The following is a 23,420-nucleotide window of genomic DNA, read 5'->3' on the forward strand; positions in this document are numbered from 1 at the left end:
AAAAGAAAAAGAAAGAAAACACAAATTATTAGTACCAGAAACAAATGCGGAGACATAGTTATAGATCCTCTACAGCAGACATTAAGGTAATAAAGAGGAGACACTGGGGCTGGGGATTTAGCTCAGCGGCAAAAAGCGCCTGCCTGGCAAGCGCAAGGTCGTGAGTTCGGTTCCCGGTACCGGAGAAAAACCAAGAAAAAAAAAAAAAAGAAAATTAAGAACTCTTGTGTTTAAGGAACTATCCAGATGGTAAAGACAACCACAAAAATAGAAAACAATATTTTCAAGTAATATATCTGATCAGGGACTTAGATCTAGAATATAAATCTTACAATATAACAATAAAAAGACAGCCCTCTTAAAATGATCTAAGGATTTTAATATCATTTATTCAAAAAAGATAGACAAATGTCTACTTGAAGAAAATGCTGAACACTTTGTCATCAGGGAAGTGCAAATAAAAACCACAGTGATGTAGCTATCTTAGGGGTAGGCAGTGATAGTGTGGTGAGATTACAAAGAGATTGGAAATGCCATGAATTGCATGTAGGAATGCAAAAAAACAACTGCTTTGGAATATGATTTGTTTCTCAGAAGTCATGCTTGTAATCCTAACATTCTGGAAGGTGGGGCTGGAGGATTGTTAAATTCAAGGACACCGTGGGCAACAGCTGTCTCAAAATAAAAATTAAAAAGGACTGAGGATGTATCTCAGTGCAGAGACTCTGAGCTCAATTCTGAGTATCACACATACAAAAAATAAACCTAGATTGCTGCTAGCGACCATACTCATAAGTGAAATAAATGTCTCACATATGTAAACATTGTATTATTTCCCTAGTATAAGAACCTGAAGGAGTAAATGAAATCTAAAAGGCACAATTGATAGTGAGAAAGGAAAGAAACTGCTCAAAAGGGAAGAACTGGGATGAGGGAAAGAAGAGAATAAAGAAGAAAGGGAAAAAAATATATATACACACACACACAAGATGGCCAGGATAATTGTACTATTAATTTCTATTGTTTTCTTGAAAGGTACAGTTGATATTTAATAGTTTGATCATTCTTGCATGTCTGTATTTGTTTATCTGAGTAGCCAATATGAAGATAGCTGTATGTAATGCAACAACCATTGTTAATTTTTTTCATCTTGTCTGAAATTCTGTATTGTTTATATTGTTTTTATGTTGCTTTTTCATGTCTGTGTGCTTGTTAATATGTTTTGGATCTTTTATCTCTAAAAATAAAATTAAAAAAATAAAGAAACCTAGAGTTTTTATATGACTTAGCAATTTCACTCCTAGCAATTTAAGATAATTGAAGACAAAAGTACACATAAGAATTGGTACCTGAATGTTCGTGGTAGCATTATTCATAGCAGACAAAATGTAAATGGCTCAAAATATCATTTGATGAATGCAAGTACAAAATATGCTATAAATATAAAATGGAATTTCATTGAGGCATAAAATATAATAAAACACTGACATGTGCTACAACATGGATGGTCCTTGAAATCATGCTAAGTAAAAGAGGCCAGAAATGAAAGGCTACATAACGTATGATTCCATTTTTATAAATGTATAGAATCACCAAATCCATAAAGAAATAAAGTAGATTGGTAGTTATGTAGGGCTGGTAGATTTGGAGAAAACTAGCACCGACTGCTAACAGAAATGGAATTTCTTTTTGGAATGATGAGTGTCCCAAATTAAAGTTACTAGATGCAGAAATTTGTAATATACTAACATGTGCTGAATTGTGTGCACTAATTAATCAGCTGGATAGTTGATACTTATTTTCTGTTTCTATGAAGAATGCCATTGAAATTTTGATGGTGACTGCATTAAATCTTATATATTGGTTTGGGTGGTATGGCCATTTTACTAATACCAATTTTTCTGATTCAGAAACATGTGATTATCTTTGTTTAGTTGTATCTCCAATTTTTCTCCTCAATATTTTATATTATAATAGAGATTTCACTTATTTGATTAAATTATTCTTAGTAATTTTTGATGTTATTGTAATTTTTTATAGAAATAAAGTCAATGGAAGAGGACAGCGGTCAATTAAATGAACTTCAAAAACAAAAGAGTGAATTGACAGAAGAATTACTTACTCTCCAAAGAAAACTTAAAGGTATTACTTTCATGACTTAGCTTATTTTGCTAAAAAATAGGTACATTTACTAACAAATGAAATGATTAAATAATCTTATAAAATGTATTTACCTATTTGTATATAGTACCAGTATTGATATAAAAAAGAAATAGGTACAAGACTAATTAAATCAGTGTTAAAGGTGGTTTTCCTTTTGTCACAAATTTTGTGAAGATCTTTTTTCATTCCTATAATAATGATATTAAAGTAGAAAAATCGATCACAACAGGTATGACATCCTGGTTTACACAGTACAATTAGCAATAACAATAGCATGAAGCACAGTCTAACTACTGACAAACTGTGGTAAGTATTAATTTGAAACCTTCAACCATAAGAGCAAGTTCTACCATTATATAACAAAATCCAACATATGCCAGGAACTTGTATGCAATGAGTTTCCCTTTAGTGGAGTGATTTTACCCTGTTGGGGGGGATTTAAAAGAGATAAGGGACAAAACAGGTAGCTGAATGAGGACAAATACAGTCGAAGAAGCCCAGAGGACAAAGGGTGATCACCCAAGTTTTGGGAAATTGGAGAAGAACACAATAGAGAAAGAATGAAAGAGAAAGCTAAAGAATATTGAAGCAAACCAGAAAAAGAAGAAACAATGTTTACTCATGTTAAAATATTATAAAATCAAGAGGGAGAGCTGAGGAAAGAGAGAAAGAAGATGGATAGAAGAAAACAAAAAGAAAGATAAGAAACCTAAATATTGAAAAAAGAGAACAAACAAAAATCCAACCAGATAGAAAAGGGAAAACCAGTCAAACAAACAAACAAAGAAAAATAATAAAATTCCTCTGGTGTCCATGGTGATAGAGGCCAAGTTCCATCCCAGAAAGTGCCATGGAATCCTGCGAAGTTTGCAGTAGGATTTGTGCTGGGTTTGGGGCTGAGCTTGGCCTCTCGATGTGGGGGCTGGGACTGGCCTTAAGCTGATAGTGTTCTGGATGTCCACTTCTCCTTACTGTGATTGTCTCTAGGCAGTCTCCCAGGTGTTGTGGTGCCCTCACGTAGGGAAAGCCTGAGATTGCTCCCAAACCTGTGTACAGTGGCTCCTTCTGGGTCTTGCACAGCTTCCTCTGTTCCACACCAATGACTCCTCTCACACACTGGTCATTGGATGGGGGGAGTGCCTTTGTCCTGCTGCACACCAGGACTGCTTGCCTGGTTGTGTCTCTGGGCCAAGGCCGCTAAACTGGTCGCGGACCAGTGGGACTCCTCCAGTCCTTTGTATTTAGGGCAAAGACTGTCTTTTGTGGCCACCAGAGCAGAGTCTAGGTGGTCCCATTTTACCCAGCTATTCTCCTGCTAGGTATCTTCCAAGAAGAATTAAAAACATCATACCATAGCAATATATGTGCACCCATGTTTATAGCAGCACAATTTGTAATAGCTAAATCTTGGAAACAGTGCCCAAATGTCCATCAACTGAAGAATGAATAAAAAAGATGTGGTTTTTTTTATACAATGGAGTATTACTCAGCCATGAAGAAGGACAAACTAAAGACATTTCTAGGTAAATTTCTAGGTAAATGCACCTTGAGACCATACTCTTAAGTGAAATAAATAGCACACAATGTAAATATTGCACTGTCTCCCTGGTGTGAGAAACTGAAAGAGTAAATAGGGACCAAAATGTATAACAGATACTGTGAAATGTTCAAAAGGAAAGAGGAACCAGGGAAGGAGAAGAGAGAAAGAAAGAGCAAAGAAAAACTAATGAAAGAAGGATAAAGTGGAAACAAAGCTTTGTAAATGAGGGGAAGAAGCATTGAAGGGAGGGGCAGGAACTGGGGAAAAAGGGATAAGATATATACAGATACAAATTCCCTATGATATGTATTTAATATGGAGCACCAACAAACAGTATTTTGTAGATGAGTGAATAAAAATAACCTTTAGGTTTAATTTTTTTTAAATATCAGAATTTATATTTTAGTTCTTAAGGATGAAGAAAAAGAAGCAGTTTGTACTACCAAATACCTAGAGTCAGAAAAAATAAAAATCAGTGAAAAACCTCAAAATGATGCTGAATGCTTAAGGTGAGAATTGTTTATTTTAATTACATATTAATGGTGATAATTTTTAAAGCTAGATAGATTTCAGCATAAAGAGAAGTGCATATATGCTTTTGTAAAGTCCCAGATAATGACATTATTTTCTCTGCATGTATTCTAAAACTTGTAACTGAGCAAGGATCTCACTGGCTAGCAAGTGCTACATGTGAGTTCATGATACATGAGATTTATGATAGTGAAATTAATTTTATCTTTTCTTATATCCTGTGGATTTTTACTTGTATTCTAGTAACTAAGCCAGTTCTATTATTCCTAACTTTTAGGAGGACACAGTTGAAATTACATTTAATGTTTCTAGATTCTAGGGAAAAAAAATCACAATATGTTTTACTTGAAATTGTCACTCTGGTTTTTCTGCTAAGAAATGCAAATGAGTTTTCCATGTGGTATATTTAGATGTTTTTTATATATTTGGATAATGGAATAATGGCAGATGTTTGAAATGATATACTCATAAACACAAGGAGAGAATACCTCAAGTTTTTAAACTTGGTTCTTTTTTCTTGAGAATTCACGGTTATGTTTACTAGATTCTAAATTTTATAGAAATTCCTACACTCTCCAGGTGTAATATAAGAGAAGAAATCTCATTACTGAATCTATGAAGAGGTAAATGAAGTCTTTCATATAAATCATATAGGAAAAAATGTCCACTAGACCTGAACAAATGCTTCATATTAGCAGTGTATTGCCTCAGGCTGTAATTTTGGTAGATAGGGAGGAAATATTTGCAATTGAATTTTATGTTAAGTTTCATAAGCATAAAATATCAATCTCTTGAGTGCTGTGTATAATGCAGAATGCATTTCTGTAATGGCATCTGCTCGTTGATTTCTTTACACTTTTAAAAACGGGAATGCACACTGGTATCGTTACACTTAGTAGTGTGAAGGCTTCAAATATGAACTCCAGTTTTGTGGGTTTATCACTCAGTCATAAAAGTTTTCCCTGAATTAAAATTAAACACAGAAAGTCTGCTAGGGAGTGCTTTTTACTTCACAAATGATGACAGAAGAAATTGAATAGAAACATCAATCCATGTATCTAATCCAATCATTCTGAGCACTTAAAAGATGGTGTAGTTTGTGTAGTTTTTGTGAAGATCATGTTTGCAATAGAAACTGCACAAAAACTAATATGCATCTGCCACTGAGAGACTAAATGCATTTATGGTAGCAGTGCTGTTGCCTCTTCAGTGAAAAAGTATCCAGTTAAATTGGTCACCGAGGTCATATTGGTGATCCTTAGATTTATAAAAGGCATAAACACATAGTGCTGAAATACTCTCAACCTCTCAAAAAAGTACACTGTTACATATTTACATAGGTATGCTTTTTTCCTTTTACTAAGCATGTATATACACACATACTTATTTTTAAATTGTGAGAGTAGGCTATATTGAGCAAAATCTTCAAACACTATCAAAATATACAAAATCTGTCTGTCTTCTCATCACCTTATTCTGATGCATCAGGAATGACCATTGTTAAAGGTTTGGTATGTACTTGCCAGAGTTTATTTTTCTTTATGTGTGTATGTGGACCAAATATATTCTTGGGTGTTCAGCAAAAAATGAAATTGTGTGCTCACACTTACTATTGCATAGTATACTTTATTCCTTAGCAAAATAGACATTTTCTACAGTAGTTTATACTAGTGAATTTTACTCCTTTTAATGTCATTGTATGGAAGTTCATATTTATCTACTTTTTTCCCATGAATTGTTTCAAATGCAGTTTCTAAATATTCATACTTAGACACATTTCTGTAAGTGTGTTCTTAACTACTTGCAGGAGTTTTTCTGTAAGATTATTTAGAATAAGCATTATTTAATAAAGTAGTGGGAATTGTTATTCAGACTATACTTAGATAATAGTCTGCATTTGCTTTGCTCTTCATTTTCAACAAGACTAACTCAAAAGTACAGAAATGTAATAAAATCTCAGTTCTAAAGTTTCTGCAAAATACTAGTCAAATAATTATATTTGTACCCAACCCATATTATCTTTTTTGAACACATAAAATATGGCTATGTATTCTGTGGATTGTTTCTGTGGACTCTGCATCTTTTCTTATTAAACTTCGTCATTTATTCACTAACAGAAGTGTCTCTACGGCATTGATTATGTAGCCTTCAAGCTGATAGACATTCCCTGTTTTGTTAATTCTTGGCATATATTATAGTTGTTAGAACTTGGGGAAAATTTTGATAGTAGATTCAATAGATTATTTTGAAAGCCATATTCTGATACAAATGTACCCATCTGTCTCCTAAGTTTTGAAACCATTTTGAATATTATACAAGCAATACATAACATTATAGTGATAACTTTCTAAATTAATTGGTCTCTGATAATATCATATAGGTTTAGATTTTTTTCATTTTTTGTGTTTATCTCTATAAGCAAATCCATTTTGGTGCGGGATTGGGGAAGATGACAAAATATATGTGCCAAAAAGGGATTCCCAATCCAACCAACCCACAATTTGGAGTAAGGAATAGCTGGTGAGATTCCTTACTTTCCAGCTGCTTCTCAGTTTATGACTGAGTCAAACCTACACAGCTGTTAAGGTTCTTACATGTCTGGACTAAGAGAAAGCATAAATTAAAAAATTGATAATTCTGCCTTCACATATTTGACTTTCACTGCCACTTTAAGAGGTAAATTATATATCAAATGGGACTTTCTACATCACTTTAGAAAAGTAGTCTTGTATTTAAATGGTATACTGAAATAATATTTGCATGAATTAATTTAGAGAAATAGTATTAAGAAAATCAAGCCATGAAAAAAACTACTGGAAAGTAGAAGAACTACTTACGAAACTTCAAATGTAATTAAAGAAACCAAAATGGACATGAATAATATGTAAGGTTTAACGTACAAAATTTAAAATTCTTTGTCAGGAATGTCAACAGGAAATGGAAAACTGGGCAAAATAGTATTTTTGGTACTATGACAAGCAATAGATAACAGTTTATTAAATGATAGTTTTCCATTCATGCATTCATCCAAGAAATATGTTAAACAACTCCTTTCTACTATTCACTGTACTACATTAATTATTAAGAATATTGAGATAAATAAAACAAGTTCATTCAGGTGTACTGCTTATCAATAAAAGGCAAACAACTCAATATTATGTCTTTCTATCAAATTTTCAAATGCATTATTAAGTGGACATACTCAAAATTGGCAAAGTAGTGATACAGAGGTGACTCAGACATCATTATCAGCATACACTGCAAATTCAACATTTGAAATGAAATTAAGATTACATACATATAATAATTCCACTTACTGAGCTCTATCCTAAGGAAAACCATTCTAAGTGCAGAAGCTTTAAGTACAGAGAATGTTAATAATAATGCTATTTATAGTTAAAAAATAGAATATTTGAAATGCTCTACCACAAAAGAGTAAGTTAACTATGATGTAGCCGCTTGGACTACTATGTGTTTATCTTAAATAGTATAAATTGGCATACATAGTTTACTACGTATAATGTATAATAGCATTAAGCAAACAAAAAAAAACCTAAGAGGTTAAAATTGTATGATTGCTGTTACGTAGAAACTAAAGACTGCAATTAAATGTACCTAAATTTTAATAGCATTTAGGTTTAGGTACTAGGACATTGGCTAAAATTTGTCTTTATTTCTACTTAAATTGTAGTTGTGTATAGTCTGATAACTAAGAAGTGTGTGTTATTAAGGGTTTTCTCTCATGACAGGTAACTGAAAGCAATTTTGGAGTGCTATAGGAAATCATTAAAGGATTTAATGTACAGGGAACATAAATTTTGCTTAAGTAACTGGCAGTGTTAACTCATCTCAGTCATTGATGATTCAAAGAAAGGTAACAATAACCAGTGCAAACTACCTTAGTTATTGTGTAGTAGATGAGAGAACTTTGTGTCTCATAGCTAGTCAGCCTATGCAGTGAAACATAATTTCAGCTTACCATTATATTTCCAGCTACAAATGGATTAATATTCATACTATTATCATCTAGTTTTTTTTAAGCTAGCAATAGCAATATTATTATTATTTTTTTAACAGACAGACAACACTTTACAAAATAGCAAAAGAACAGTACAGACGGTATGGAGTTACAAACAAAGTGGTAGGGAATTAACAATGCTTGTTGTATTACATATTGATATCTTTAAAGTGGTTTCTCAAGAAAACAGATATAGACATGCAATGCTCAACGAAGGACTCATTGACAGTTTCTTTCAGCAAAAAAATACAAGACAGTAAAACAGCTATGTTAACTATCCTGCATCTACATACATACAAACTTTCTCCTTCTTTCACTTCTCTTTTCCCACATCCCAGTTGCCCTTTACCTTTGAGTGCTTTCCTATCAATTCACAATGTCTATCATATCTCCTAGTTTAAATTAACTCCTTCAGGTTTTACACTAGTGAAACAATGCGGTGCTTGCACATATATGTTTGATTTATTTCACTTATGAGTATGGTCTCTAGTTGTGACCATTTACCTATAAAAGCCTCGAGTTTATCTTTCTTTAAGCAATACTATCTTTAAATGCAAACCTAAATTCTACAGCTTGATCATACGCTGAATAGAGAAATACTTGCTATAATTTGCTGTGAATGTCCTCCTTAATTTTAAATCTTTCATTCTTATTATTAGGTAGCTGAAATAGAAAGTGGTCACCACTTAGCTGTGATGGGCATAAAAAAATCTTACAGAACATGTAGTCCATTGGAACTACAGTAAAGCAAATATTGACAAAAATGGGAAGAAAGTGCTCTACCACTTCATTTGAAAAATCAAATACATTAAAATGAAGCCATACATATATTATAATAGCATTATGTAGATAATACTGTATCAGCCACAGCACATTGTAGCTTAGCACTTGCCCTTCCACTTAGGCTTCTTTAAAAATGTTTCATACAAATGTTGTTATACTTGTATAAACATCTAATGTTCAAAATGAAGTTACTCTCTTTGTTACCTAAGTCGTCCGTTAGGATTCCTGTTTACTATTCAATTCTTAAAAGCTCAGAACACAATGAACTTCACATATATAGGACATTATTTCTTTGTATATTCATATTTTAAATACTATGTTTTCTTTCCCAAGTGGGTCTTAAAATAAGACATGTAAACTATATGTAATTTAGAAATATAAAAATAATTGAATAACTATGGATTAGTTAAAATATTACCAAAAACTTAGGTCAGGTATGGTTCCTTCTTTCCTACCCTAGATGTAATTAATCTTCAGTATTGTACTTATCTTTGCATATGTGTTACATGACTTATTTGATTCATTTTCTTGCTTATTGTGTCATTTATTTAAATTCATGTCACATATTTTATGTAATCCCATCTCTCTATATATGGAAACCTAAATAGTCATTTCACTTAATGTATTTATTGTTAATTAAATAAAAGTAGTATTATACTGTCTGGGACATGTTCTATATTCAACATTGTTTCTAAAATTCACCCGTGTTTGTGACTGTAGACAAATGAGTAGACTGCAATTTTTTCTTTTTCGATGCTACCTGGAATGTTTCCAAGTTCTTGTTATCACAGCCGTTGATGTGTGTGCACTGGTGTACTTGTGCAGGAGTTTCTCTGTGTCTGTTGGAATTGGAGAGTGTTGGGGACCTGCGTGTTGAACTTCGAGATAACGATAAACTATTTTCTATCTTATTTTGCACATCATTTTAGGATAAGCTAATTGCACTTTATCCTTAAATATCTTAGGACACCCAGGGTATCTCCTGAGGATGATATTCTACTAGGGCACTACAATATAATTAGCACACTCAGGAAATTTAACATTGACACAATGCTGTTATCTAATATGTCCTCCTCCTCCTGTTCTTCCTCTTCCTCCTCTTCCTCCTTCACATCCTTTATCTCTTCCTTTTCCTCCTCCTCTTCCTTCCTCCTTTCTCCTACCTCTTTCTGTCCCCCTCTTCCTCCTGCCTCTTCCTCTTCCTCCTTCTCCTCCTTTTTCCTGTTCTGGGGATCTCAACCAGGACCCTGCCTATGAATTATTTTTTATTTTCCCTATTGTTTTTTTTTTTTGGTCACGGCTCAGCAAAGGTCCAGTTTGATGTGTACTTTTCACCTTATCACTAGCCCCAAGAGCTGTTGAGGTTCGTGAGAGCAATGTTGCTTATAGTATGTGCCCTTAGGGTTGCTTCACACTCCCTACCTGCCCACCCAGTTTCGGATCCTTGTTCTCTTTCTTCCCAGTCACAGCTCACGGCTTTTAGTTAGTTTTCCTTTTTGGAAGAAATGCTAGTCACAATGCTAGAAAAGGAAAATGGTTTCTTCACTATTACCCACATTAAATACGAGCATAAAAGAATTTCTTAAAACTCAAATTATATAAAAGATGATTTAATTGAAGAAAAGAAAGATTAATGTTAAATTCTACCTCTAAAATTTAAGGATATAATTTAATTATGTATGTAAATTATAAAGTTATCTTTTAATTTGACAGCAAGAAATGTCAAAGATTTTTTTTAAGCTAAAAAAATCCAGGTGACATTCCAAGATGCTAAATGATTTAACCAAGCTTAGTTAGCTTGTTAGTGGCCAAGACAAAATCAGAAGTCTTTAGAGAAAGAACTATATCTTCCATTAAACTGGAATTACCTCAAAATTATTAAATATATGGTATTTATTGTCTTAATTTATTTTCTTAATGGGATTTTCCCCCTCAAATTTTCATGTAATCCTTATGGAACAATAGAGAATTGAAATTCTAATATTTTTAGTTTAAACTTGAAATTCTGGTTTTTGAAGCTACAGACCTGCCTCTCTCTCTGTGTAATAAAAATTATTACAAAAGTTAATTGTTAACTAATAGTATGAAATTTTCTCTTGGAACAGACTTAAAAAGGAATTAGAACTTTATAAAGAAGATGACTTGAAAAGTGTTTATGAAACTCTCCAAACAGAAATAGAATTTTTGGAGATGGTGAGCTATCACTGATTGTTTCACTGTGTTTAGCATTACTTTATCTTCTGGTAAAGACAGACTTACTAAATTCCATCCTTGAATGAATGCTTTGCTCCTCTGCGAAAAACAAAAAGCAGCAATGAATAAAACTAAACTCAGGATATAAATCCATGAAATGTTTTGAGTTCCTGGAGAGTTAGGTGCTACATAAAGCAAGTTATATTCAAAGAGAATATTTACAATTTCAAACTAAGTTCTAAAAAATTCAAACCTGACCTTACAACATTTGCTTAACCAAAACTCTTCTGTTATTAGAGGATTTATGCACTGAGTGAGTTTTAGTATCATAATGCTTAAAAGCTTTTTGGTTTTTGATAGAGATAAATTATACTTTTATTATATTTGATGCTGAAACTTTCTTGTTACAGATTTTTATGATCTTAGAAATTGTAGATTCAACCCTTAGAAATTGATTTTCAGAATGTGTGAGAGCACTTTAAATTACTTTACTGCTTACTTTGGTTGTTTATAAAATTAATACAATATTTTCCATGCTCTACTTTAATACAAGACATCCATAGATTTAAAGCATGTTAAAATATAGTTTTAGTTTAATGTATTACATTTTATTTATTTTCTATAAACATTTTCTTGTTCAAAAAACTTTCCAATTATGTTATTTTTAGAATTATATTTTGTGTAAAAACCTTAAACATAACTCAGAAATGTCTGAATTATTGCTGTGCTAAATTTCAATACATTGTATATAATTTCTTTATTAAGAATTTAATTTACACTAGAGATGTAGTTCAATGGTAGTGTGTAGCATGTTTACCTAGAATGTGAAGGCCCTTGGTTCTAGCCTTAGCACCACAAAAAATATTTCATTTTGCTTATGAATATTTATTATATGTTTATTTTTCAGACGTTGGCACAGAAAGATCTTCAGAAAATCAACTTTTCAAAAATTAATGATCCACCTGAGACTTGATCAAAGCATCTTAGAGTCAAATTGTGATGGGCATATGAATGGTACCCAGTGCAACAGATTCTTGTGGAAAACATGAGGTTCAGAATATTCAGAGTTGTTGATATCTACAATTAGTTTATTGACACATGATAATAATTTGTTGTCTTGCTGCTCACTATAATTTAAAGGTTTTGTCAGGTATAATTTTTTTTTCCTAAATGGAGAGAAAGGAGAAGTAGATATTGTTTTCCCAGGCGTATATTCCCTTGACTCTTCAGCTGACCTATTCTTCCTTATCTGCTTTTCATAGCTTATTGTAGCTTACCTCAGGCTTAGTCAAACACACTTAGGAAGAAATGCTCAGATTATTGATTCATTTATTTGTTACTATTTTCACCTGTGAATGTGCTTACTTCATTTTAATCCTTCTCTAGTCATAAGATACTTGTTAACAGAGGTCCTCTAAGGCCTTTCATCTGTGAAAGCCAGTTTTCTTCATTTTCTCTGTGTGTCTTTGGACTTAAATTCTAGGGCATCTGCAGCTGTTTTCTAGCAACTTGTTCTTGACAGTTTTCTTCCTAATGCTTGTATTGGTCAGAGTGAAAACAAATTATCTACAAGGGGAGGTACTATTCTTATGGGCATCAGGGTTCATTTTTGCAAGTGGCATGAAAAATTGCACTTGAAAATTGTACGGGTGGTTAGATCAAACAGTATTGCCACCAGATTTTTAACATCACTTCTTTTTCCACCTGTTAGTACTCCTCATGAGGTAGAAAGGTATATTTTCACTAGCGCCTAATTGTACTAAACCTGTTCAATAAGACCCTCTGTTAGGTTAGGTAAAGGAAGGGAACAACACCTATGTATTTTAAAATATCAGGTGTTGATGTTAGAACCCTGATTTTGTGGCTGGGATTTCATGAGTTAAATGTCACATATGAAGTGTTCACAGCTGTCTTAGATCCACTGATGTTAAGGTAGAACTTTTAGTTCTGGTTTCAGAGCGTCTACTTTTGCCACAGCTTGTTATGAATATGTTGTTTTACATCCTTATTTTTGAAAAACTAAGCAAACTTAAAACTCTCCTTTGGGATGTGTAGCAATTGCCATCTGTTGAAGAAATTTGTATTTTCAAAATGAGTCTTATTTTTATTTCTTAAGTACTTAAATGAATAATAAATTATTTTTGCCTAAGAAGAAAAAAATAATTCTTGCAGTGAATTTTCTACACAAATATAGGGTGGAAAATGGTTGTTGAGATTGTTCTTTAGTTCTCCCTTATTTGAGTCTATTTGTCTACCCACATTCTATGTCATCTGAATACTTATTATTGTATGTATCTCATTAACATGCAGAATAAATTTGCACATAAGGCCATTTTCACTTGTCAATGATTTTTTCATTATAGGTTTTGTAGCTAAAATATTAATGTGAACTAGAGATCACCACCTATCTGTACTACTCACACACAATGGAATATATATACAGAGTAAACTATTATGGATACTACTGTTTTTTCACATGTGTGCCATACAGAATATGTAGGTGGAATATTCAGTAATATGATCAGGATTCATATGAATTTAATATGAAAAGAATACCCAAGAGTTCTGTGTTTTCGCTATTTCAAAATGCCGTAAGTGCATATTTCAAGATTTAAGTTAATTTCCATATAATCAAATGAATGATTACTTTAGCACTTCATCGTAGAGTAATACAAAACACAATCTAGGTAGTACCAATCAAAATAACTAAGACTGTTTGAATCAATCTAATCAAAGGAACAAGTTCTCTGAAGCAAAAGCAATACAGCAAGAAATAAAAATCAGAGTGTATAAAGCCAAACTTTTATCAATGTAGAGTACCAGTGTATAAAGTCTGTTTTTAGGATTTTTACAAAAAAGAATTTGTAAGTCATAAAAGTCTTAGGAACATCAGCTGCAATTTTCTGGATAAAAATATGTTTTGGGCTGAATTTAATGACTCTGGAAGTTAGGCAATTTTTAAATGAATGCACATTCTTTAAATAAATTCTTTGAATTTATCACATACTTAGTTATAACCAAAGTGAAATTTAACCCCAAATAATACTGATACTGCTCTGGGACTCCTGGCATGCCACCATAGTTCTTTAATGAAACTAAAGTTCTTTCAGAAGCAACTTTCTAATTTTCAGCTCTCCACTGGGGATAATATTGGATTATATAGATAGTTGGCTGCTTGTTTTTTTTTTTTTGTTTTTTTTTTTTTTCCTGCTGATTAATGGAGCTATTTGGCTAGGAGAAAAACAGCAACAAAACTATAGGATGTGGAACATGACCACTGGACTAAAAATTTCTTTCTTCCTGAAATGGGAGGAAAAGACAAAGAAAAAGGGAAGCTTTAAGATCTGCATGTTGGGAAGATTTCTATGGTAGCATTGTTTTGTCAGTAGTACTGTTTTCTTCCATAAAAGAAACAAACATTGAACAGAACTCTTCCTTGCTGCCTATTTTTTTCTTAGAACTTGAATAACCGTGGTGAGATTCAGAAAGTTTAACATAAGTTTGAAGTCATTGTGTTATAATAAATTCGAGTTTAGAAAAGAGTCAGTTGGCATTGATAACATATTATAGAGTGGTAATTATGCTGTGAATTATGTTGTGAAAAATCTATTGAACCCTACCAGATGGGCAATCAGTAACTCAGCTGCTAGGAAGATAGCGTACACTGGTCAGGCCCTGTTCTAAGTGTCGCGGAAGACAAAGTCCCTTTCTATTTCATACCAATCAATCATACATAGCTGTGTCACACTATGATGAATAAATCATTTCTTTGCAGTCCAGAAAACAGTAGCAGTTCAGTGACACGATTAGAAATAAATATGAGACAATTTCAATCCTGGGTGTGCTAGGGTAAGGTGTTCTGTCTTTCAGATATATATAGTTTGAAACTTGAAGTTGTTCAATATATTAAAAAGTATTTTAACATTTGAAGCTGATCTGTTTTAACTGAAGTTCCTTGTTGTTGACCCGTCTTCTCTCCTTTGTCATCCTGGAAAGCTTAAGTGAACCAAATACATTTGCCTCTTAGAGTCTAGTTCAGAACATTTTCTGCCAAGGGAATTTCTTTCAGGATGTGAACTAAAAATGAAAAATATTTCTGTCATTAGCCTGAAGCAGAGATTAAGTCTTGAATTTTGTGCCCCTTTTATCTTAAGATAATGTGTGCATGTGTGGAAGGAATAGGAAGGATGAAATTACCTTTGAAATACTTGAGATGGGAATGTATAGTTAGTTGCATTTGTGCTAGCTAACCATTGTATTTTCAAGGTAGCTAAATATGTTCTTTTGTCTAGTAGTCAACTCAGAATAGCAGTGAAGAAGCTTTATGTCTTCAATTCATTTACGAGCATGACAAAAGATAGCATTGAGACAGTGTTAACTAATAATATGTGAAGGACATGATGTAAGAACTTGCCCCTGCTGTGTAAGGTAGAATCAGAAACGTTTTATTTATCGTTATAGAGGCAAGTGTTCAGAGTATTGTGTGTTGTAAGAATATAACTTACTTTTACTGGAGGAAAAAGCAACACAGAAAGCCACTACTGATGGTGAAGTTCCGTCCCAGCTTAGCTATGAAAAGTATCAAGACTAAAACTATCAGAGTTGAATGCTTACTTAAACAACTGTCCTTGGTATATAGCCAATTTATCTTTAAAAGGTCTTTATACTGAGGCGTGGTGGCGCTCGCCTGTAATCCCAGCACTCAGGAAGCTGAAGCAGGAGGATCTCTGCAAGTTCAAGACCAGCCTAGGCTACAAAGTGAGCTCAAGGCCAGCCTAAAGCGAGACCCTGTCTCAAAAAGACAAAAATAAACAAATAAATAAATAGACTTTATAAAATCAATAGCACCAGAATTTATTGTCTAGGAAAATAAAGAGTAGAATGGGAAATTAATAATAATGACTGACATAAGTAGCTGTTTCAAACTAGACCTGCTGAGAAGAAAATTATTTTTTTCTTACAATCAGAAGAGCTACACTACTGAAATGATTCGAAGTTAATTATTTTCACACTTGTAATACATTGTAATTCTAATTACTTGGTAAATAAAATTTTGTTAAAATAACACCCTCTTAATCTATGTTTAATAGATGCAAATGCAGTTACTAATGAATACTTCTGGATATAGCTTTGTGACTACTGAAAGTAACTGTAGTATCAAACCACCATTAAGGAGTGTGATTGTTGAAGTAGTTTCTGTGGATGTTAGAAGCAGTCCTGAGTGGATATGGACGACCCGGGGGTATTCACAGGACTAGTGTAATGTCAGCTCTACCATCTAGTGCCAGTCAAAATTTGTAAAATACCAAGGTTTTATTTTTCAAATGTTTTTATCTGATAAAATAAAAACTCCATGGAGATTGTAGCAGGATATCAAGCATGTATCTCACCTTTTATAGGAAAAACTGAGATGGTGATGCATGATTTGGTTTGTGCAAGGTCACAGAGCAGTGAGCCTCTTTCAATTTCATTGCTTGCACTTCAGTTCTAACATACCTTAAAAATACTTTGCATCGAAAATTTGCTTGTTATAGAATTTATATAAGTCAGCATTAGAAGATAAGAGAAATTTGAAAATTATTGGAATCATTAAATCATATCTTTGGTCCCAGAAAACATTGATTAATCAGAATCAGCAAATGTGAACAATTATTTAAATAAAAATATCTTCCTACACTCCAGGAGAAGGGGTAACTCAGTACAAAACAGATTCAAATCAAATGTTATTGAAAATTCATGTTCTAGGTATTCTTTTCTAGTAGTCATTTATGGTCATTGATATTTGAGACGATAGCAGAGCTGAGTGCGATGGTGTATGCCTGTAATCCCTGCTCTGAGAGAGGCTGAGGCAAGAGGGTTGCCAGGTTTGAGTCTTGCCTGGACAACTTAGTGAAACTCTCTCAATATAGAAAAGGATTCAATCCCCTAGGAGTAAAATACAAGAAATATAACTGACATTTGGCAGTTTCTGAAAATGTCAAATAACAATTATATTCCTTCTTTAGTATCTGCTAAAGCAGGGATATGGGCTAATAGAAAACTTCCAGAAAGATCAACAATGTGTAAAGAATCTTAAAGCTGAATTTAACACTCTTGCTCATTTCTTTCTTTTCCCCTTTTGTTCTTCCTATCTCTTATTTCATTCATTCGTCTATCCGTCTGGCTTTGTATACCTCTCAGAACTCACATTAGATCACTCTCTCTCTTGCACATTTCTCTGCAGCCAAATGGGACTTCTTTTTGCTCCCTGAATTCACCTAATTTGCTGTACTGTTAGCGGCATTTCACAGGCTGTGCTCCGCCCACCTGGAGTGCTCCTTCTGGTCTGTGCATAGCTGCCTGCTTAATGTCAGTCAAGAGTCAGCTCAAAGAAGCTCTTTCCCTGAAATAGCAAATTCAACACAGTCACACCATGCACCTTAGTTTCTCTTCATGCTTTCTATAATTTGTGGTGTCTTTCTTTTTTCTTTTAACTATGACTAAAATAATTTCCATGAGATTTGGGAGATTGTCTTACATGCTTTCTCTTAGCACTAGAACAGTGTCTGCCTGGCGTATAAATGTGTGTTGAAATATGGTTTGGATTGTTCTTTAGCCCATATATATTAATCAAGGAGTTAAGTATAAAGTATCAGTTCTTTAAAGAAACTAGATTCCTTTGTTCAGCTTGTCTTTCCTGGTTGAATTACTTTTTCCTCATTTCTTACTCTTTCTGAATCGCTGCTTACCTCGGCGAAAAACTGGTAGTGATAATCTTTGCAAAACTATCTATGTAAAACAACAGATAAAAGTATTGAATACAAACTAGAAGAAAATAATGCTAATATAGTCCATCATGGAAAGTTTGTTGGTCTCTCAACAGTCACTTATAGCTCTCTATTATCAAGCTATTGATTGGCATGTAATGATTGTGAATGCTTACTTTCTACCAGCCGGTAGACTGGAGAGTGAAAATTGTGAGCTGCTTGCAGGCTATGAATGTGCGTTAGAGTACCTTAAAAGCATTAGTTCTCCATGGCAATAGAAAATTTTGAAATCTGTTTGCTTCTGTGGTTTTATTCAGTCTTTCTGATCTGAAATGGTGCACAGTTTAAGCAATCCTGATGTTTTTCAAAACTGTATTTTCAAAAATACGAGTGCCATCTGCTGGAATTCGCTGGTACCGCATTGAACAGGGTGATTCCGCAAAAGGAGAGAATTTTTTATGTTCATATTTGGGTATGACATGTCCTTATAAAAGAGTGATCCTGTCTTCCTTCCACTCCTCCTTTCCTGTCCTCCCTCTCTTCCTTTTTTTTCCTTCCTATGTCTTTATGTAAATATAAAACTTTAATTTCTATATGATTTTCAATTTTTCATATATAAAATATGTATTTGATATTAATTTTAAATTAGTATCACATGTACCTTAGGGACAATATAATCTGTGATCTAAAAGTAAATTTTAGGTAATATTAGAGTAGTTTCCATTTTTGCTAACCTTAAAAGAGTCTAGTTAGTTTAATTATTACATTCGCTTTATTTTTGAACAACAAAAAGTTAATAGACGTCATGCTTTTAATGTTTATATTTAGTTTTCAAGGATTCATTCGTGAACTGTTGATCCATCAAATCATAAGAAGTTACACTATTTGAGTTCTTTGATAGTGGTCTGAAAATCAGCTTTACCATCATATATTTATTTCCTTTAAAACTTTATTTTAAAAATAAAGTGTTCAAGTTCAGAATTCCATCCTTAACCTATTATGGTATTGCTTTACCTCTGATATTTATTATTAACCTAGAAGATTATATTGACGATGGTTTTATAAATAAAGAGCATTCCAGCCACATTAAATTGTCAATATATGTACATTGTCAGTTTCAAAGTAGATTTAAACCCAGGACTTGTTGAATTCAATACCTCTAACAAAGGCTGTATTTCCTAATTCAAGATGACTAGGAACCAACTTGTTTGAGTTTCAGAATGCAGTAAGGAGAGTTATTTCTTTAATAGATAGTGCAGTTTGCTCAGTACCAAGAATGTTTAAACTCTCTTCCAGAAGGGAGGCCAGTGCTTACTCGTCCCCATCAGGTGTGGGAATAATTGGAATGGAAATAGCCATTCTTTTTCTATTTTACACTCTTACTCCCTTTTCTGCCAAGTGTCTCCCATTACCTCCAGGAAAACTGAACGAGCTCTCTTTGTCCCACAGAAGTTTTTCTAGATTTTGTATTATCCAGCCCCCTCTGGAGTGCAAATTCTTAGAAGGCAAGAATTTTCATCTATTTATGTGTGGTTGTCGAATGCATACCCCTGAGTGCTTTGCAGATACCCACTAAATGTGAAAGACTTCATGAATATGAATAACATATCTCATATACTTAATAGATTGAATAGATTGTCCATATTTCCTAGGCCCTAATTATTTTTCCTGACCTTGAGAAAATGACATGCATTCTGATATTTAAATAATGTAATTAACATTGTTTTAAATGGTAGAGGTTTGCCTCTTTTTTCAATTCACAAGTACTTTTTCAGGTGATTTCCCTTCGAGAATTTTCACTCAGTAGCATCAATTGTTATTTGTCATCACAGTAGCACCTTAATAGTATGAAAAGGGAAATAATCACTTGTATGGAAGCATTTTTACATGAGTGGGAGAAGTATCTACAAGGAACAGCTTATGCCAAACTACCATAATTAGGCAACTTATATATAAAGATCAGTGGAAGAAATCCTTCTTAGGAAAGAATTCCTTGTTTAACTCCACTATGCAAGTGGAGAAAGAAACTGACTTGACTAATATAACGCTGCCAAGTGGGTTATATCCATATTTAATTCAGTTCTAATTTCAGCAAATCTTGCTAATTAGGTTACCTAGGAATGAATATGCTTTTGGAAATAGACAACAGAGTCGGCTTTTGATATGTGGGAAAAAATGTTTTAATTTTACTTGAATATTTGACAGTCTATTACCTTGCTTTAGTAAGATAAGATTGTGTCTTAGTTACTTTTCTCACTGCTGAGATAAAATACCTTACACCCAAAGTTAAAGGGGGAAAGGTTTATTTAACTCACAGTTTGTGGAGGTTTCCATAATCAGCTGGCTCCAAGGCAGGATGGCACATGGCAGAGGGGCAACAGTTCATGGTGGTGGAAATCAACAAAAACAAGTAGGGGAGAGAGAGGACAAGCCTCTTTCTGTTCCTTATATTGTATGCAGGCTACCCACCTAAGGAGAGTGTAGCACTCACACCTTTAATCCCAGCACTGGACCATGAATCAATCACACACTCTCAATTCAGCAACATCCGGAAAAACCCTATGACTGCATAAACTTTGGGGGGACATCTAGACACAAACCATAACAGATTGTGAGTTTACATATATTATACCAAAGTCAATTACATTAATTTTCTATTGCTGCTGAGATAAATTAGCACAATCTCAGTGATTTAAAACAATACACATTTATTACCTTACAGTTCTAGAGGTTAGAAATATGTGGTTATCACTGGCCTAACAACAGGGTGCCATGAGGGAAACTTTCCTTCTAGAGGCTGTCAGGAGAATCTGTTCTGTTCTTTTCCTGCTAGCTCCACCTTCCTAACCTGTTAGCTGTTTGGCTCTTGGTTCTCTCTGGGTCTTTTTCTTATGCCTCCCTCTTTTTCTTCTTTTTTTGTTATTGAACCCATTAAGTCATCCAGAATAATTTCCCCATCTCAAGATCAGCTATGAAGCAATAGTGATTCCATCTGCAGTTTAATTCCTCCTTACCAGTGTGTGTAACATATTCATAGGTTTTGGAGATTAGGATGTGTATATCTTTTAAGAGAGGCGTTACTATGCCTCCCACATCAAAGAAATATTTGTATTAGTTAAAATAAGTTAAACTGTCTTTCTAAATTGTACAGCACATTTTCTGAGTAAGTACTTTTAAATTGAGTAAAAAATTTGGTATTTTACTTTGTATGACTTTTGCCTATAACAAACTAAAAAAATGTAGCAAAGTTGAGCAATTCCCCCACCACCAGGAAACTGTCCTATAATCCTAATTGTTAGTATTTTTCTACTTCCCTTTCATCTTCTCCTTCCTCCGTTAAATTCTCTACTTTTAATTTCTGAAGTTCCTCCAAACATATTGTAGTAATTTCTTTCTTGGCCCACACCTGTATTTTTAGAGACTAGTGCAGGCTATCCTTGTTAAGTATCAGCAACTTATCTGGAAAAGTACAATGGCTGGTGGCCCCACTTGGTCCTGTTGTTTTCCTATTATGATTAAACAGATTCCCCTAAATCCCCAACAAGTGATACATGAAAATCATGGGAGGGACTATAAGGTTTTGAAAGAGTTAAAACAGAGTGTAATGAATAATGGAGTACAGGGACCACTTACACTGGGGCTGTTGGAGTCCATTTGGGGAGCTTTGCATATGATCCCACAAGATATTAAATGTCTTGCCCATTCCTGTCTATCAGCAGGACGGTATCTCCATTTCATTGTGCAGCCATAAGAACTTGCAGTGGAATAGGTAGGCAGAAATAGGGCAGCAGAAAGACGAGGAATCACTGGGGGATATGCTGCTGGGAACAGGGCCTTATGGGGATATCGTACAACAGTTATGAGTTATCCTAATGAAGCCTATCAAGAGATACAGTTGATGATAAAATAAGCATAGGATATGGTTTCTGAAGAGGGTACTCTAGTTCAGTCTTTTCTGGATATCTTACAGGGATCACAAGAGCCTTATGTTCAATTCCTTGCTAGATTGCAGGAGGCAGTCCACAGATAGATTCCTCATTCACCAGTGGCCAAGATTACCATGCTTCATTTGGCTTTTAAGAATGCAAATAGGGCCGGGGATGTAGCTCAGCAGCACAAGTTCCTGCCTGGCAAGTACAGGGTCCTGAGTTCAATTTCTGGTACCACACACACAAATAATGACTTCAAACAGTCCCTGGTGGTCAGGGCCACAAAATGTCTTAGAAATTATTTAAAATCTTGTCAAGACAACTCTTGACTAGAGGGACCAACTCCTATGAAAGTTCAGTGCTGGCCCAAGCTACATTAGTCCTTACAGAGGGGGATCCCACAAGTAATTTTAGAAGAAAGAAAAAGAAGGTCTGAGTAGATGACAAAAGGTATAGAAGTGATTGAGCCAGAGGCTAAATGAAAGAAGAGGGCACAGAGTTGCCAAAATTCTTAAGATAAAATACAGAAGAAAATCCTGATTTTGAGTAAAAGGTTCTTTTTTCCAATTCTTATAAGAAATTTCTGTCAATTGACCTATGAAAGTTTTAACTAGTCTTGGGGCTGGGGATTTAGCTCAGTGGCGAAGTGCCTGCCTGGCAAGTGCAAGGTCGTGAGTTCGGTTCCCGGTACCGGAGAAAAACCAAAAAAAAAAAAAAAAGAAAAAAAGAAAGTTTTAACTAGTCTTATATAAAAGTTATTATAATTCAACTTGGTCAAATACATTCAATTGCACTCTGTTCTTTTAAAAAAAAATGTCATGTGTGTTTGTCCATCTGTCTCTCTAATCTGTAACTGGTCATCATGCTTACAGCTAATTTGTTTAAGCTGAACAATTTTTTTCTTCTTTTTGCCTTTTAGGATTTCTAAAACATTTGTCTATAGCTTAAATTGGCTTATAGACGTCATTAGAGTTAAGGATATGCTTCCATTCAGGTGGCCAGCTGATCAAAATGATGTCAAGGTTTGTTTTACAAATACAATGCATATTGTTGTCTGCGTACAATAACTTGAGAATCTCTTTGGTCAAGAACAATGTGTTAAATGTTATGGTCTGGTTCTCATATGTCATCAAAAAATTTCTTAAGAAAATTAAATGGGGGACCCCTTAGGCTTAAGGAGACTGCTGGACAGGAGTCCCCTTGGTGAATAAAAGAGAAACTGGTTAGAAGTATTTTCTTCCAGTCTTTATTCACTAATGGGATCCCAGTAGTTTCCATAGCCTTATGGGAGATATACATCAATACATGTTGCTAAACATATTATTGTGACATATTTATATTGTTCATCATTAAAAGGCTAAGTTGTCTGTGGGCAAAGCAACAAGGTTTCATTAAACAGTGCTCTTGGTACGAAACTAAATTAAGAGACAAAGGTTTCCATATAGCTATAGCATTTGGCAAATGGATATTACTCATATCCCATCCTTTGGATGATTACAGTTTGTTTGTGTTTCTAT

The 23,420-nt window shown here is 33.8% G+C and overlaps 1 protein-coding gene across 6 annotated transcripts in view; it reads left to right on the top strand.

Annotated features, from left to right (window-relative positions):
• The window catches only part of Ccdc172 (coiled-coil domain containing 172), a 94,458-nt gene that overhangs the window by 69,991 nt on the left and 1,047 nt on the right, over positions 1–23,420 (top strand). For 4 of the 6 annotated variants that reach the window (XM_013515753.1, XM_013515755.1, XM_013515754.1 and 1 more), the window contains 4 exons: positions 2,041–2,142; positions 4,110–4,212; positions 11,141–11,228; positions 12,136–13,554. In XM_013515753.1, the coding sequence (XP_013371207.1) occupies positions 2,041–2,142; positions 4,110–4,212; positions 11,141–11,228; positions 12,136–12,201 (359 nt within the window). In that variant the 3' untranslated portion in view covers positions 12,202–13,554. Of the gene's footprint in view, positions 1–2,040; positions 2,143–4,109; positions 4,213–7,983; positions 8,109–11,140; positions 11,229–12,135; positions 13,555–22,822; positions 22,926–23,420 lie in introns of those variants that run through there. The other 2 variants (XR_001234579.1, XR_001234580.1) reach the window with 2 other exon arrangements.

The sequence above is a fragment of the Chinchilla lanigera genome, unplaced genomic scaffold (genome assembly GCF_000276665.1).
Source record: "Chinchilla lanigera isolate Chin_1 unplaced genomic scaffold, ChiLan1.0 scaffold00030, whole genome shotgun sequence".
Classification (NCBI taxonomy): domain Eukaryota; kingdom Metazoa; phylum Chordata; class Mammalia; order Rodentia; family Chinchillidae; genus Chinchilla; species Chinchilla lanigera.